We start from the raw sequence: 18724 nt of genomic DNA on the forward strand, positions 1-18724 counted from the left end.
AATAAAAGATTAGCGTGGAAGACCTGTGAGAATGTGGAAGAATAAAACTCAGGTTTGATTTCCAGTCAAACTGAAAGGTTTAAAGAAACACAGCTTTGATAACTGGCAAAACCATTAAATATTTTTAATAACTTATATTTGAGTAGTTTTAAAGTATCCGTTAAAATACAAAGAAGAAAAAGTTCCTTTAAAAATAAATTTATTGTCTTTCTGTGTTCAGGTCTATCTTACAGCAGCTGTTTTTGAGCTTGACTTTTCCACGGTTCCTTGAAGCAGGTGAGTAAAAGGAATGTTAAAGAGTGAACTTTAAGTGAAGTAGAAGGTGAGAATATAGGCCAAGGGACATATTTGAGTCTCCCCACTATGTCTGTGACTTAAAAATGTTATTTCTTTGTTTGTTTAATCATTTATTTATTTATTTTATATCAGCTGATATGGAAGATGATGATTTTGGTGCTGCCCTGCCTAAAACAAGCTGTATCACTGAGCAAACTCAATATTTCTTTGAAAACAATGATAAATCCTTTGGTGGGATTGTAGACTGTATAAACTGCTCCAGGTAAAAATTCTTCAATATAAGTAATAACTTTGGGATTTTTATTTATTTTACAAAAGATAGAGACACTAATATAAGAAGCAAAAATATATTTGGATTCATTTCACCAAGCGTACATAAGCAGGACAGAGAAGAATAGAAGCAGGCATATTGCATTCTCTTTTCATTTATTTAGAATTAATTTTAATAACTAAGGAATTGTAGAAATGCTTTAGTCAGTTTTTTTTTATAGTCTGTGCTTCATTCAAGTTGTATTTTTACCTCTGTCACAATTTGTTTTCTTTTGATTTATTTTGTCAACTTAAAAGCATTCTTCAGTATCCTAAGGGATATGATCTTTTCTAATCTGGTTATGTATCAGTTTTTTTGACAGTTAAGATTATGCAATTTATCTTCTAAATTATCTTCTAGTAGATAGTGCTCATGATTTAAAAGCCATGTTTGCTTTATAAAGCAAACAAAGGGTTTGGGGTTTTTTTGTTATTGTTGTTTGTTTGGGTTTTTTTTGGTTTTTTGGTTTGTTTTAGTTTGGGTTGGGGGTTTTTTTTGCTTGTTTGTTTTTAGGATTTTGTTTGTTTGTTTGTTTAATTAAAATAATTACTCTCCAGACATCATAAGGATGCCTATTGAAGGTGATATTTAATAATATGTGAAAAAAAAAAATTATACTTCGGAAACACAGCATCTTCGTCCTAGATCTCTGTTTCATACACGAGCCTGCTGGGTTTTTGCATACATTTTGAGTTTCTGAAATCATCTTAGAAATTATAATTAACAGCCAGATTTCAAACAAACAAAAAAAAAGACAATACTTCAGGCCAGGAAAGAAGGAGAGAGAGCATTGGAGAATGGTGAAGATAGCCCAAACACGCAGATATTTTTCCCACTTCCGTATTTTCTCCTCTATGTTGCTAGTAAGCATTGGGTTTATTTATAAACTGAAAATGACCCTACTAACTTAACAGGCCTTTTGCAGAACTTTATGGATATAAAAATACAAGAAATACACATCCAGCACATGTCATGCATACCCTATGGTTCTCTGTCACCCTTTTACAGACAGGTTTATGTTTTGGGGTTTTGTTTGTTTGTTTTTGTGGTTGGGGTTTTTTCAGTGTTAATTGATGCTGAACTGATGTTATTTCTCAGTACAGCTTCTGTAGCAGTACAAAGCTAGCTATTTATTAAATTAAAATAATTTTATTCTTTTTCCATTCTTTCCACTGACAAGTCTAGTTGAAAGAGGGTACGATGGAAATGTCAAAAAGATTACAAAATTTATTATAAATGTTTTATACTGTTTGTTAATAAAATAGATAAGCAGTAGCAGGCAGACTAAATCTGTGAAGCTGGATTATTTTATTCCAATACTCTGTGTCTTTCTCGAATATGATTTTCCTTGCTTCATTTAAACATAGGTTTTTGTTGGCTTTTTTTCCAGACTTTATCATGCAGAGAAGATTTCAAACACCAATCTAGTGTTCATTATTAGTGACAGCCAGCTGCTGTGCCGTTCCTGTGACCCAAAGCCACTGATGCAAGCAGAGAAGCCGGGTATCCTTTAAAAATCATGTTATTTAGTAGTGTGGATTGATTTTTGGCTATGGGATACTGGAACATATTTGGGGTGAAATGACCCACTTATCTACACTGTTACCATGGTTGCCACTGGAATACTTGAAGTATCAGGTATTTGTGGATAACATCACAAATCATGTGAAGCAGCAGTCATTGAGGTAGAGAGCAAAGGCTTTATTTGTGAGAATTTAGAAGGAAATGGGCTTACAGGGAGTAAGTTTCAAAATGAAGTTTCCAATGACATTTCGAAAAAGCAAATGCAAAGTCGCACCCAGGACAGAATAATTGCATTGCTGGACAGGTTAAGGACAGTAAGATTTGTGGAAAAGAATTGGAGGTTCTTGGTGGGCAAGAAGTTGACCATGAGTTGGCACTGTGCTTTGCAGAAAAGTGGGCTGGTCACATCCTGGGCTATGACAGCAATAGTGTAGTCAGCAGACTGTGACACCACATCTGGAGTGCTGTGTGCTTCGCAGGACCACCCTGGCATACAGGAGGAAGCCTAGTGAAGGGCCACCAAGGTTGTTGGCATCTGAGAGCACAAGCAAGGAAAATCTGACTGTCCTGGGTTTGTTCAACCTTTAGAAAAGACTCTATGTTTGTCTAGAGAAATAACAAAAAAAAGGCCGGGATAGGAGTGTTTGCTCATGAAAAGTTGAGATGCTGTACTGTTGTTTAATTGATGAAGGCACTTTAGTGTGTGCTCAATTTCAAAGACAAGCTTACTTCTTCTGATAACTGCATTAGTCATCAAAGGTTAGAGTTCATCCAGCTGCATAGAATTTCTTCAGAGCTGGCTTGAGACATAGGTGGCTTACATGCTAGACAGAGTTCTTGCAACACAAGCATTGAAGTTAAAAGCATGTGAAAGACCGTTTTAATTTACAACCACCTTCATGCCAGTCTCTTTATTTAACCTGTTCACTGCAGTAGATACCTGTAGGTGATGGTGATAGAAATACATAAAACCAACATACACATTCTAGGTCAGGAGAAATTCACCTCAGCCATTCTCTTCTACACAGGCTTGAGGACAGCATGCCTGAAGTGGTAAATCAAACCACAATTTGGATTACTGTGACAGAACAGGGAAAACAATTAGTAATACCTCTGTCCTCCTCAGGAAGTTAGTTGAGACAGCCTCTCCCACTCCTGAAAGAAAAGCAGATGGTGGTACAGATGACTGTGTTCCTTTGGCACAAGCAATGCATTCATTGCCACATTAATAAAACTGGAATTCCATCTACGCTTGGGCTGAAAAGGAAGTTACATTGGAGTGTCATCACAGAACTATGTAAACACAGCCTAATACTCTAATTGGCTTCAGTCCATGACAGTTTGATTAACTGTTTCCACTGTCTGAACTTACAGACAGCACTCACTGTAGAAAATCAAGCATGATGGATGGGAAAGGGCACATGACTTGCATTTCCCTGTGGAGCCCCAAACTACTAGAAAGCATTAAACGACCTCAATTGGCAGTCAGAACAGCTGGGTGGGCTTATATTAAGTAAAGGAAATATTTTATTTTTATTCAACTTCGCAGTACTAAGCTATTCCCTCTTTTCTGTAACTAAGGTACATAGTGAAATGCAGATGTAGCATAACATCACCCAAGCAGACAAAATGACCTTTGGGTGCTATTTAGATGATTATTATTACACTTTGCTTCCTTTTGGCTGGTACAGCTTTGCTTATGCAGAGTCTCTTAGAATATTTTCGTGCTTCAACTTCCCTTTCAGTTGAGCCACAGCAGAGAAAAGGGGAGATGAGTCTGGCAACATCTGAATGAAGGCAGATACAGATGTAGAAATAAATTCCCCATCATCTTGCCTTCTCTTCCCTTTGGCCTCTCCACTTGTTGTACTGAAGCTGCTGTACTACTCCATGGTAGTGCATGAACAGGATTGCTTCAAGTGTAAACTAGAGCTAGTGAGTAAGATAAGTTCTGGCACTCGATTCGTTTAATAGCTTTAATATGTGTACTACCTGGAGTGGAATAAAAAAGGCTCAGCATACTGAATGGTAATAAAAGCAGGTTTCACCAGAAGGCTGTTTTGCAGTTTGCCGTATCCATGTGTTTCAAGTCTGCTGCAATGACTTGTGCCCCTCATTAGCCAGTGGCACATCTGAAGTGCAGTGTGAAGTACACTTTAACACCAGCAATTACAGATTTCAGGGATGTGAGCTAAAGCAATACCTCGTATATTCAGTTAGCTAATTAACAACATGTCGCTGCTCCCCTTTCTCTCCTGCTGTTCTGCTGGTAGTATGGACAGCATTTTCTCTGCCTGCCTTCATCACTGAAATGCTGATGGCATCTCAGTAGTTCTCCTGTCATTTACTACAAGCCTACAGTTGCCTACAGATCTTTTCTATATTAGGGGTAATATAAGTGTACCCATAATAGAACCAGTAGTTTTTATAGGTTTTCACTGCTGCGTTCAGCCTGTATATGACATTATTTTCCAAACAAGTTTCCTTGCTTTTACTGTGTATCTTCATCACAGCAGAGTAACTAGGCGGTAACATAAACTATAAGTGATCGGCACCATTGAAGGTTTACTACTTTGTGAAATATTTTCTGAAATATTTATGCAATGATAAAAAAAGCAATACAGAAAATCTTAAAAGAAATCAGCTTTTATTTTATGGTTCTGAAAATATTTTAAATATTCTAAAAAGCTCTGTAGGATGTTTATTTTCTTGATTATAGCAACGTAAAAAAAAGGTATTTCATTTTCATTTATCTAAAGGGCTGGGTTGGTTTTTTTGAATTTAAACAAGGATCTGTGAATATTGATGTTTATTTCAGCACTATCTGAATTAGCATAAATCTTCTGCCATGAAAAATAAAAACAGAATGTTGATCCTGCTTATGTACAATGATGAAAAACAGTGACACTCCTTAACGAGAGAAACAGATGAAGGTCCAAATCCATGTGAAATGGTTAAGCAACCTAGATACAGAAAGGGTCCTGAAATCTGTTTTGATGAAGCCAAACAGGTAAAACTGAAGTTGTAAGACTTCAAGACTATCTTTATAAACAATTGTAGAGCAGCTTTAGATGATCAGTGAAAACTGTGTTTAAATGTACCTTGGTGCCTGGTAACCTTTTTATCACTAAACATACTGCTCACTCTAGACCATAGCCACTTTATTTCAATTTAACATAAATTTAACAGCTGCTTTCTTATCTGCCTTTCCTATAACCATTGCACTTTCACACATGATTCCCACTAAAATATCATCAGTGAGCATAAAACTGTTGGTGTCTGTATGGTGCTGCGAAATTCAGTTCTTCAGTGGCTTGAACAAGTAGATGATAATCTTGGCTTAGAAGTAGTATTTTTATAATGTTTCCAAATCTTATTTAAAGTATTGCTAAATTACTAAAAATGTTGTATGTGGTTTTAGGATGTTGTCTCTAATTCTGAAAATTGTACTGCCCTTAGGTCATGTTCTTAGGTTTAAAAGTGCATTGCTTTCCTGAAACCATCAAAACTCTGCTGTCTGGTACTTCTGTGTTCAATGCTTTAATTTAGAAGAAGAAAAAATATAACTGTACCACATATCTAAATTATTTTTAATATTCTTTCTATGTTATCTTTGAAAGATACTAAAGAGATTATGTTGAAATCAAGTTGTTCAGAATAAATTTCAAGAACAAAAAATGCTGAACAAAGAAGTACCTAGCATTAGATACAATAAATACTTTTTAAATGCATTTTTAATGCCTCATGCAATTTCTGGAATTTCTGCAGTGGAAGGATTGTCCTAAACCAGTGCACTTAGTTGGCTATAACTGCTGTATACCAAAATTTGTTCCAGTATGTCCCCCATTTTTCTTGTAATGAGGCACAATTACTGAGATGTCAGTAGTATTTAAAAAAGCTTAGCAAATTGGTATTCAATGCATTTTTCTAGTAACCAAATTTTAGTTTAAAAAGGAAGTTTTCTTACTGGCCAAAAAAGTTCAAATAAAGTTGAAAACCCATCCAAAAGCTATCCAGCCATTTTAAGTAATCCAAACCATCCCGATATGATTGTGTGTGAAAGTACAACTCTTGCTCACTAGCTTGATGTGCTGATCAGTGTGTAAGTCATGTCTTTTGTAACAGTGAATTGTTTTGGTTAAGTTTATTTGCAAAATTTGCTGTGAATCTCTTGCTCTTGGGTGGATGCTTTCACATTAACTCTGCTAACTGCCAGCAATCTGCATGATATCTCATCTTGTATGTCTTTTTTTCTGTGTTTTCTTTCCTTTCCTCTACTTGCTACTTTGCCCGTTATTAATAGGATCAGCCTATATGCACAACGAGTCGTGCCTCTGCCATGATGTCCGCTCCTATCTTCATTTTTCTGCAAGTTTTCATGTGGTGTGGATGGTCAGTTACTTTCTCTAATTTTTTGTTTTGTTCTTGGCTTAAAAAATTAGCAGACTTTTTTACTTACTGAGCATACAACAGAAAACAGAATGAAGCAAGTCGCAAAAGCAACAATCTGGAGTAAATTACTGTTGCAATATTAAGAGAAATTAAATATGAAAAAGCCTGTCTGTAGCCTTATAAATCACAATTACTGAACACGAGGGCCTATCCTACAGAACATACAAAGACAAGGGAACCTGTTGGGTTTATATGGTTGGCTCTTTGAGTTTGCAGTGTACCAGCTGTGTCCACATCCTTCACTTCTAAGCATTTTTCCCTTGTCCTTGTTAAAATGAACAGAAGAAGAAATTTTTTTTTCACCGAGACAAATAAAGATACAAATAGAAGAGACATCATACCTGTGAAAGTGAAGCTTTACTTAGGGGTGGCAAGGATGGGTGTAGTGTGTGAGTGTTGCTATTGAGAAGAGTAAGGTTACTTCACTGCCTTCAAATGAACACAACAGTTAATGATGGAAGATAATGGCGTGCATCAGTTTGGTTACGCTAGGAATTCAGTAAAATGATTTTTTTTTTTAATTTCTTAATTTTTGATGAACTAAACATATTAATTGCCTGATTACAGCAGAAGGTGAGGTTTTTCTTCTAATTAACTACGTAAGTTCCGGTAAGACCAAGTGCAGACTCTGGTGTTTACAACTAAAGCCTTGGCAATTAGACTGTGTTGCATTTGATAGTGTGGGACTGCGTCATGAGTTACTGTGCAAGCAACATGTCTGCAAGAGAATTGCTGAGCTAAAGAGCAAAAACTGTGTGACTGGAAGGAGTTCTGATCAACATTGTTCTGTAAACCACTAGAGGGAGATGCTCACATGTCTATCAAAGTAAAGCAAAAAGCCAGGAATAAAAGATTACAGGGCATATTTCAGAGTTAGTGTAATGAAATATTGAAAATTAATTAAATGTTGAAAATTGAAATTTAGAACAGTCTTTTTTCACGGTAATCTGTATTTTCTTTATACTTAAGGGAAGGTTCAATTAATATCTCTTGAACATAAGTGAAAAAAAAATCCTTAAAATCTGTTTATTATTTAAGAAATTTTGAATTTTCTTATTCTGTATTTAAATGATGTAGCTTCTTGTAAACCTAAGAACTTGCTCAGCCATGACAGAAGGTTGTAGGGAAAGGTGAAAGGCCTTCCTTTAAGCCAGTAGTATTTCACATTAAAATCTAGATTAACATCTCATGTTCCTTCTCATGCAATATCTTTCTTTAATTAAAATCTACTGTCCAATGTACATAAAGCAACAGAGGCTCACCTTGAGCTGAATTCCTTATGCCCAAAATGAGTTTTCTACTTAAGGTGGGAAACACACAAAATATAATTTTAGCTAATAAGCTTTTGGCAGCAGAAAGTTATAAAGGTAATTTTGTTCATCCATCTTGTTTTTAATAACTTTGTGATTTTGGAAATCGATTGTCTCAGGACATTAATCTGTATAGTTATATTAAATCACTGAAGCCAACACCGATACAATCCAGCTGATCAGGTTCACTAACCTGAGAGGGTTTTTTTTACTTTTCATCAAGGATAACAAAGTAGTCATTATCACTGCCTCAAATGGCTTGCTCTTACTTTATACATGCACACTGGTTTTGTTTGCCATGCCTGAGAATAAAGAAAAGAACTGTCCAAGTTTTTAGCTTCCACTGGGAATGTCTTACTTCCATCAACTTCCAGATGGGAGCTTTGAGGGTGATTAGCAGTCCGGGCAACTGGATACATCTTGATGGAAGCCTGTGTGCCCAGTCTCTGCAAGGGTAGCTGTACACTTTTGACAGCTTTGGTGGTCCAGACAAAGGATGGTAATACAAAATTTATAAGTGACCATGCATTGAAAGTGGAAATGACCCTTGAGTAAAAGCAAAGGTGTTCTCCATGCATTATGAAACATTTGAAATACATACTTATAAAACATACAACTTCAAGGTGATCAATTGCTATCAAAAGCCAGATCAGAAGGTCTTTGGGGAGATGTCATTTTACACTTTTATAAGTCAGAGTAGCACAGTGGGTTCTGATGAATTATTATCATTTAAAAACAAAGTTTTATTTAGTACATTGAACAGTTATAGTGCACTTCTAAAGGCATAACAGGTATGCGTACAGCCTTTGTCTTACAGCCATGTATATATGTATTTATAGTTCCAAGTGTATTTTTTAAATTTTGGACTGGCAGTGTCTTCAAGGAAATGCTGATATATAGCAATGAATATGTGGTTTTGATACTTAAAAATGAAGGTATGGTTTTATAAAATCATTCATTTCCATTCTGAAAGTGCTGAATAATTTTAATAGCATGTGATGCTGTAAAACAGCCTTACCTAGAGCTGTCATAGTAAGGCATGACATGAAGGAGATGACATTTGGATTTGACACTCCTCTACCTCAAGCACGCCAGGAAATTTGATGTGATTAATGCAAGAAATTTCTCATACACTTTTGATGAAATTAAAGTTCTTTCCAATTTCTTCTACAATTCTCTCTCTTTCTTCAAAGAGAATTAATATACAGGCATAATTTTGCGGACAACAAAGATAGGACATCCCCAGCTGATCTGTTATTCAGGACTTGTGTGATTAATGTCATAGGCTGGAAAATTTCAATGAATCTGCTTAAAAATAGTTCCAAGTCTAATTGCACTAGAAGAGGTAAAGATAAGATAATGTAAAGAGAAGATAAAATGATGCAGTATATCTTTGTTATAAGATACTTTAGAAGAAGTCTCAAAAATAACATTTACATGAAACAGTTGAAAAGTTTCTTAAAGTTCAAGAAGAGGGGAAGTGTTTTCAAAAAAAATTTTGAAGACCATTCAAAACTGACATTTTTCTCAATCTGGTTTTAAACTGAGGATGGAATCCCACTTATTTCTAGGGGACTGTTATTTGTTTTGATTTGTGTAAATAAACACATAATCAGATTTTCCTCCTTTTTTTATTTTATATTATCATATTTCCTGTAGTTTTGACAACAGTTAAAGAACAAAAGAAAATTACGGTGTGAAATTCTGTGGAGAAAAAGAATTGATTTAGATAGGATTTACTCTACCTTCTTTGCTACTACTATTTTTGTCTTAGCTTAGGACATGAAAGAATTAACTGATTCCAGAGACAACATTTAGAAATTGTTCTTGGCAGAACTGCTAGTTTACCACTGCAAATTGGTCTACAAACCACAGAAATTGAAAGTGGCTTTGATCAATATGAGGATAGAATCTCACTAACCTTGAAATATGTGTATAAACCTTGTATACTTTTGTGTAGTTCAGTTTAATGCTGTTGTTCGTGGTAGGACGATGCCTCTCCTATATGAGGCTTCCAAGAAATTCTCTACTCTTGTGAATTGCAAATCCTTTAAAAACTTCTCTATGTAGTCTTAGGGGGAGGGAAAAAGATACTGAAATACTTCTTTTCAACCTAAAAGGAATATGACATTGTATGACTGATGAATGTAAGAGTAATTTAGAAATTGTGGTGTAGTTAAAAAGTCTCATAGAGCAAATAGAAACGCTGAACAGAATGGTGGGAATTTTCAAGCACATATGCTGGTAGGATTAATTTAACAACATAATTTGCTATATTTCATCTAATGCAAAATTACTTAAGCTGAGTCCTGTATAATTCTATACATGGAGGCCTACTTGCTTTGTATCCATACTGTATCCGTACTAATTTTCACTATTAAAGTATTTTCCCTTCATATTAAGCACAGTTTTGTTTAAGACCTTCAGTTTACTACTTACACTCTCCAGACATCTCCCGTCTGTTGGAAATTTTAAATCTCCTGCTTTGCTTTCAACTCTTTCTTCAAAGATGACTCTTCTAAGCAATTTCAGTGATAAGAATAATAAATACCAAGAGGTAACGCTGAGTGCCATTCACTGAATTCATGTGAGAGGAAACCTTTACTGGTCATTCTGTTTTTAATGGTAGTCACTGTGAGGAAGAAGCAACAGGACTATTTTTAAGTGCTTTAAATAGAAATAAAGCTGCATGACAAGACACACTGCAGATGCAAACAGTGACAGAGCCAAACTAAATAAACCAGAATGTTCAGTGCATCTTGAAATCTTAGGATCCTAGTCCAAATCTGGTGCAGCAGAGTTCACTTAGGACTTCTTGTTGACCAGAGACCTTAGGAATTTTGAACTTGTAGAATGCAATCAACCAAAAAGAAACAAACCAAAAAAACTATCAAACAAGCAAAACAAGCAATAAGGAAAAAAAGGGAAAAAAAAAATCCTAAGCCAAAACTATACATCTAAATTATAAAGCTAACACATGACAGAGATATGTCTGGAAGAAGATACTGTTAATAAGGAATGGCAGCCTACATGAGGTATTTGCTTTAGGATTAGGACAAAATGAATTTTTGTTTATTTCTAAGGTAATTGAATGCTGATTTGGGGGATTTTTTTTGCTTGGGATTGTTGAGGTTTTTTATATCCAAGTTTCTAAAGGAGACTCTTAGTGAATGCTTTAGTTCCTGATTATGTACTGAGTCTACTTTGTCTGCTTTATCTGATTTTCCATATTTTTTCCCAAACTGTTTTGGAAAACTACCAGCTTTAAAGAATGCATTGTGTGCAGAATAAATAACATTAAAATTCTCACCCATTAAACTGGTATAAAGAGCTCATTGAAGGCCTTTGCAATGCCCTGTAATTTCCACATTGTCTTTACACTTCTATTATGAAGGAGTTGCCCTAATATCATATTTGGCTTTGTGGGGTTTTTTTAGTCAAAATTTTCTATTATCCTTTCACTGTAATCTTAAGGGAGATTATAAAAAATACTTTATCACGCCCGCCCCCCCCCCCCAATAATTTCCTTTTTATATCTGATCTGCCATTTTTATGTACTTTCTGGTTCTTGCCCATTTGAGTGAACTTGATGTCCTGCAATGCTGTTCTTACAAAGCTGGGATGTTTTGCTTAAGGAAAGCAAAATTTGCTTAAGGAAATCTGCTATTAAATTAAAGATTGATTAATGACGCTTTCTTATTTATCCTGATTATCCCTTTTATAGACACACACACACACACACTCTGCCCCCCAGCCTTTTCTGGGTTATATTAAGTATTAATTGCATATGCCTCAGTGGCATGTCAGTGTGATCCAGGATCTTGTCCATGTGTGTTGGCTTTTTTCTGCTTTCTGGGGGTTTTTTTATTTGTTTGTTTGTTTGCTTTTTTCTTTTTTTTTAATTTCTATGCCAGCAGCCAGTCTCTGTTACTGTTCAGATTCAGTTATCTGTCCTTCTCTGCACATATTGCTCCTGTTCAAGAAGTTTCCCCAGTTGCTAATACACCTAAATTCCTTTCCACCTACATTGTTTTCCTGCCCTTGGAGGCTTGGAATCTTTAGGAAAATAAAAAGTGTATTTTATACCATGGGTACAGAATACAGTGAAAATAAGAGAAAGACCAAATATTTTCAGCCTTCAGAGCTACCCATGAATCTCAGGCTTGTGACACAAAGCGGTGAGAGGAATTTTTTCTTGGTGTTTTAGGTACTAATCAGAGTTTGCATCAATCTTGAGAAACAATGTCTAAGGTGTTACAGGCTCCAGAACAGGTATCAAATGCTTTTCAGCCAGACTAATGAATAGGTCCGTCATGTTGAAGGCATTAAGCGTTATAAGCAAAGTGAGACCAAAGGACAGCCACTAATGGTGGAGAGGAGAGAGGAAAAGTGGTGTGATTGCTGTGTGGCATAGGGGATAGTTACTGGTGCATGACAGAGCAGTGCAGCTCAGAGGAAGCTTCAAACCGCAACAAGCAAGCACAAGTAGTGCAATAGAAAATTTCCTTTCATACTTGAATAGAGCACCAGAGGCAGAGAAAGGATTTTCATTCTCTTTGATCATATCTTCACCTGCAGACCATATTCATTTTATTATGTGATCATTTGATGACATACATATTCTGGTATTTGTTTTCTAATCTTGCAAAGTTATCTGCTCTTTTTTTTTTTTTTTTTTTTTTTTTTTCCTTCACAATAAAGTCATACTCTGAATCTTAAAATGAATGCAATTTTAAGGAATACAGATGGTGTTTACTGGGGCCCCCAGGTATATTCCGTAGCATTTCTTGATTGATGGTGTAAGTATCCTATCTAGTTCATAAGAGTGTACCTTGAAAGTATTTAATCTTCGCATGTTTATAGTTAAAGTACTAATGGCACTCTTTGTATCAAAAATCAGAGGAATTTCCAGGAATCATTTTACTGGTATTTTAGCAAAATAACATATATAAGACCAAAAAGGATGCCTCAATGATAGTTAAAAATGTTGAAAACTAAGATGTAGATTACTTCTCAAGCAGCTTCACTGATTAATATTAAATTATTTCTTGTCTTCTTGTCGACAGGAAGATTCGGCTGACTGCGGTGGGGCCTCTGGTCTGAGTCCATCACTGTGGTCTATGGTAGCAATTCAGTTGGTCCTGCTTTGGCTGTTATCTGGCAGCAGACACTGCCAGTTATGACCTTGCTAAACCAAAACCCGCATAACTTAATCAAGACCTGGCCAAAACGATAGCCTCAGTTTCATTTTCGAAAGGGTCAGCTACTGGGACAGCAGCAGAACAGCAGCGCTCGTGTCTGGTTGTCACGCGTTGTGAGACTCATCAAGGCGCCAGGACGCCTGCATGTTGGAGTGTCGGATCCCTCACCGTGTGTGAATGCTGCATCATCTACGCCATCCAAACAGATTTCTCTACGTCCCCCACTGGGGAAGTCTAAAACCTTCTGTTTATTCATTTGTTTGTTGTTGTAATCTTGATGACTTCATGTAAAAGGGCTCCCCTAACAATAGCTTATGTATATGATTTTCATTTCTTTTAAGCTTTGGATATCTTGAAGATTTATATTCTTTTACATGAACAGTTGTTTAAAAACCAAAAAGGAAAAGGAAAAGGAAAACGTTCTCCCCAATATACATAAATAGCACCACGATGGTTGCTTTTAACATCAGTTTTGTCCAAATTAGTTGAGTAAAATGAAAATATTGGCCAGTCTTCACCAGATATGGGAATGCTTTATGATGAGTGGTTAATTCTTCCAAAGTGAATCATGCAGACAGCTAAGCTTGGTAGGTTGATATTGTATGTAGAAAGGAAGGAAGGGAGAAAACTACTGTGTTTCAAAATACAAAGGTGCTGGAGAGTGTAACTAAAAAAGTGATTTTCATCTTAAACTTGGTGTCATCTTCTGTCAGAAAAAAAATGCTAATTTCAATGTAATATTCACATCGTTTTCACAATGCAGTTACATAGAAAGCTAGTAAAAATTCTTCGAAGGCTGAAACAAAATTGCTTGTGAATAAAAAATGTCTTTGTGATAATTGAACGTTGGTTTCCAGGGGTATTTTGCATGATGATGATGCTATGTTATTGTTTTTCAGTTTGTTTTCTTTGATGGTAGAGTATAGTTCATTGAAAAGATAACAGAGTGATTCTTGTATTGTGTGAGAAATTGAACATTGAAATGTGTTGCAATCAAATCCTATTAAATTATATTATGAAACAGAGCTCTGAATATACTGTGCAATGAAAAAGCTGAGAAAGTAGGGTAAATATAGCTATTGTAACAAAAGGGTTGAGGTGGATTTTTTACAGAATAGCGATCTCACATGAAAATCTGTGTACAGATATTTTAAGAATATAAAAATCAGATTTAAGACATTTATTTTTGGAAGTATATGTTCTCTAAGGTTCATATCAGGTTCCCGCTTTGTTTCCTTCATATAAACCCACCCATAATATTACAACATGCTGTTGCTATTTATTATTGAAAATAGCATATTTAACAGCAAAATGTCCTGGTTGCTGCAATTAGAAAAAATACAAACAAATGGGGAGCCTTGAATCTATATGTATGCACATTGATACTTGATTGTGAATAATAACTAGAAGTTGTTTTTATACAACCTCATTGGTGATACAGGTTGGTGCAGTAAATGACAATATTACAGTGTAGCATAGTGTTGATGCAAAATATGATTTGTGCTTTTTTTTCTAGTTTTCAGAACTAAACAGTATTGCAAGACAGCTAAACCAATGAATGTGCAACTCTGCTGGTATTGTACAGTTCTGCTAACAACTGCAATATGCAAATATTAATATGGCACAATACACTAGCTCTAAAAAATAAAAAAAATGCAATCATCAGTATGTATACGCTGGCAATTGATTGTTATAATTTTGATCATGCCAAAAGCTTAAGAAAATGATTGGGCATGCATTAATATCCTATGAAAACTGAAGAAGCTATTCAAAGCCATGGCATGGTTTGAACGATCAGATGTCTACTGTAGTTGTACTCATGGCTGGTTCATTGTTTTTCATGTACCTTGGCTCCAGCTATGTATTTTCTCATGTTTGGGAATACAGTGAGTGAAAAAAAATAAATCCTGACTTGTTGCTCAGTGATAAAATCTAGATTTTTTAAAAAAATAAACCTAGCAATGTCATGAGGTTAAAAGTACAATTAACTGTTTTGGATGACTTCAGGTCCTCCTCAGGGAAGGTAAGCTAATGTTGATAAGAAGGGTGAAGATAAACTTGGAGCTCTTCCTTCCAGTCATAGTGCTGCAGTTCTGTTCACCCTAACACCAAATACTGCCTGATAAAAAAATTGATTTTGGTGTTTCTAATGCCAAGACCGCATCCAGTATTTTTCCTTAATGCAGTCAACTGACATTTTATGGGAGGAGCAAGTTTTTTAGGATTAGGTCAATAATTACTGCACTTGCTGCTTTTACTCTGAGGTTACTTTATAAATATTTGGTTTGTGTTGTGCTCTTTTAATTTTACGTTAGTATATTAAGTTCTCTATAGTTTTCACTTAGCTTCCCAAAAGAAACCCTTCATGGACAAGTTGCACTGTTTAAAACACTGCTTATGCTGGTAGGCCATATTCAGAGTTTCTTAATAAGTATTTGATTAGAATTTGTAGGAAGAAAGAAAGATGGCACAAATTCATGCTGCCACAGGAAACATCTGTGACTTTTTTCTCTCATCCCACTTCCCTTAGTGTGCCCAAATGCAAAAGGAGGGAGAAGCCCATGCCATGTAGACACATATCCCTTCTGGGTTATCCAAAAAGGGAAATGTCCTTTGTTCCTCTCCTTCGCCCCTCTACATGACCTGAAGAAATATGTTTCTATATAAACTTTTAACCAACATGATATCCATCTTATTAATGCTTTAGAAAGTAGTGAGTCTTTTAAATACTTTGAAATTATATAATTAAATATATCCAAATGATGGTCAAGACTTTTTTTTTTTTTTTTTTTTTTTAAATAACCCAATGAAGAACATAGACTGAAAATGCAATCTGAACTTCAGCTATCTCAAAATCTGAATACAGTCTGATAGAAATAACCTGCATGAATACATGCAAATTCTCATGCAGAAGAGTATCCTTACTCTCGCAGTGCATCATAGTCATCTTCTCTTGTCTTTGAAAAAAGAAGATTGATCCTAAAATTTAAATTAAATATTTCTAAATATGATATACTGTAAAAAGTTGTGGGGTTTAAATTCAGATAAAAGGCTCTGTCAGTGGTTGCTCAAGCCTTTTAAATAAATAGCTCAAAGGGAACTGTTGGGACTGGTTCAGTTCACACAGAAATCATGCAGTGTATTGTACATCTGACAAGTAACCACCATTAAAGTTGTTACAGCATGATACTGTGCAAAACATGATTTGAGGACTTAACATGAAAGGTTTCTTTGTAGTTTTTTTCTTTTACACAACCAGCATTACTGCCAAAACACTGACTGTGGTCCATATTTGTAACAGTTTTTAACATGACATAGCAGATCTGATTGACAAGATTTTTAGGTCCTGTACCTTTAAGACTTTAGTATGATTTTTTTCATGTTTCTAATGCTTGAGGCTTTACTGCTTAACGTGACAAAAACAACAGTGTTGCTGCCATTTGTAAGTTTTCCTACAATATTCCTTTTATTAACTTAAAACCTGGCCTTACTGGTTTCAAATAGGAAGTATCCCTTTAAGTGACCTTTGCAACCCAAGTGTTACTTGCTGTGGTTGAGAGCTTTTTGCTGTCACTGAAGAGACGTTAAGACCTTTTTTTCCCATTAACACATAGCAAACATTCTTAGTATGACTTAATTCCAAAACACGACCTCACTACCACTGATCCAAAAATTCAGATTCTAGCACAATTGTTATTAAGAAATATATTATTGCCTACAAGGCACTGCAATGCACTCGGGTGTTTTTGGAATGTCAGCGTAAGGTGAAATGTTAATAACTCCTTTCTTAGGATAAATTTTACCCTAACTTCATCAGACATCCAAGCCTTTAACAAAGGCCAGATTTATTATTATTTTGTTCATACCACAATGTTAATATTGTTAATACTCATTGTACACTATTGTAAAAAGATTAAAACAAAGCGTCTGAAAACAATTGAAGACTTTTGAAAAGTCAGCCTCACCCTCATCCCAGCTACTTGCATCTGTCCTATTTATGGTTTAAAAGAAAAACATCATCTTGAAGAAATATTTCACTGAGGCTAAAGGGATACTGTCTTGTTCAGATGCCATGAAATTGCGATTGTGATCTGACAAAGCTGTCTTCTCTTCTTGTGTTGTATGGAATGTCTGGATCTTGCTTTCTGGGATATTTTTATTGAAATGCTCAGTGTGTGTTTCTGCAAAAAAAGACTTGATTGCTTTTAACAAGGCAAGCAGGTCTTTCTCCCTTTTCTTGTGTTCTCTTGACACTTTTGTGGAACTTGACAAGCCTGACAAAAATGATTTTTTGTAAAAATTTGTACAATAATGTTATAAAATTTATAATCCTAAAACTGTTGTGTTAATTATTGTGCAAAAAACAGTATATTCAGAATAAAAGTTTATCATTTAAAATCAACTATTTTATTGTTCATTCTGTATAATAAAAACATGCAGATAAGAGCCTATATTATTTGCTATACAATACGTCTGAGTTTTGTATAATTATAATAAAGTGTCTGAAAAGAGTGAAGACAGTGACAACGCAGGTCTTCATTGGGTTCAGAGAAGAATGCACAGCAACCTTCATTTCTGTTTTATTTGTTACTATTGAAATGAGAATTGAAAAAGAAAAGGTGGAAGAAACATAACCAATGAAAACTGAGGTTCTGTAAAGCTCTCAGTAAAATAAGAGTCTGAGACAACTGAAGTATCCCTGTTGTCCTGAAACAATTGCTTTTGGAAGGGTTGCCATTTGCTAACTTGTAAACACTGATGTAGTCCAAGAATTCATTCACATGGAGAAGCAGAATAAAATCAGATGGCTCAGATGGGTCCTGCCCAAGCTGTTGTCCCCACCTCTGACCAAAACTGAGTTATAATTCAGTCAGCTTCTGTACTGCTGCTGTTCTTATCTAAGCACTATAATTAAAGTGGATGTATGTACCTTAATAAACAGGCTTGGGATGCTCAGGAAGTGCTTTGCTGGGTTTCAGACTTCCTGCTTGGGCACTGGCTATCTCTGTCAGAAATGCAGGGCAGAAAACTGCAAGTAGCAACTGCTTTAGAAGCCTGATTTTAATCCTTGACTGTGAATGTCTCACAGCCCAGAGAGAATGGCAGTTGTAAAATTCTGATGGATTTACTGAATCCCTGAGGAGTAGATAAGAGAATAAGAAATCAAATGCAGATTCTAGGGCTGCAAAGTAATAGATCACCCATGTGGAAATGCTACAAGGCAGTGCATGACACTGTGCATCAACATCCAGAGATTACCAGCCTCAACTAGATTAAACATTGCTTCCTAACTACATGATTATCCCCACATGCTGAACTCACTCTATCATGTTCTCTGTAAGCTGACTGCCACTGAGATGTAGAAATAAATAAATCCCAAAAATCCCTTTCTTGTACATGTTTAGTTTAATAGCTGTATTGCAATACACTAGTAATTAAGAAAAGGAGAAGACACTCTTGGACAACACAAGGTTTTTTCCCCACACTTCTGGAACTTATAAGCATCTTTGACCTCATCAGTTAGATATGGGAAATGGCTGCACTGCAGCGAGATATTCTATATTCATCCTTTGTGCAAATCAAACCAGAATGCATTTGGCCTGTCATACTGTATTATTTTGAGAGATGGC

At 35.5% G+C, this 18724-nt stretch overlaps 1 protein-coding gene across 3 annotated transcripts in view; it reads left to right on the forward strand.

Moving 5' to 3' along the window:
* Positions 1–17496, forward strand: part of CACNA2D1 (calcium voltage-gated channel auxiliary subunit alpha2delta 1) — a 368498-nt gene extending 351002 nt beyond the window's left edge. For all 3 annotated transcript variants that reach the window (XM_040063345.2, XM_040063347.2, XM_040063349.2), the window contains 5 exons: positions 221–276; positions 430–559; positions 1998–2110; positions 5059–5141; positions 12960–17496. In XM_040063345.2, coding sequence (XP_039919279.1) covers positions 221–276; positions 430–559; positions 1998–2110; positions 5059–5141; positions 12960–13076 — 499 coding nt within the window. In that variant the 3' untranslated portion in view covers positions 13077–17496. The remainder of the gene's footprint in view (positions 1–220; positions 277–429; positions 560–1997; positions 2111–5058; positions 5142–12959) is intronic.
* The last annotated feature ends 1228 nt before the right edge of the window (positions 17497–18724 follow it).

Source organism: Hirundo rustica, chromosome 4 (genome assembly GCF_015227805.2).
Source record: "Hirundo rustica isolate bHirRus1 chromosome 4, bHirRus1.pri.v3, whole genome shotgun sequence".
NCBI lineage: Eukaryota > Metazoa > Chordata > Aves > Passeriformes > Hirundinidae > Hirundo > Hirundo rustica.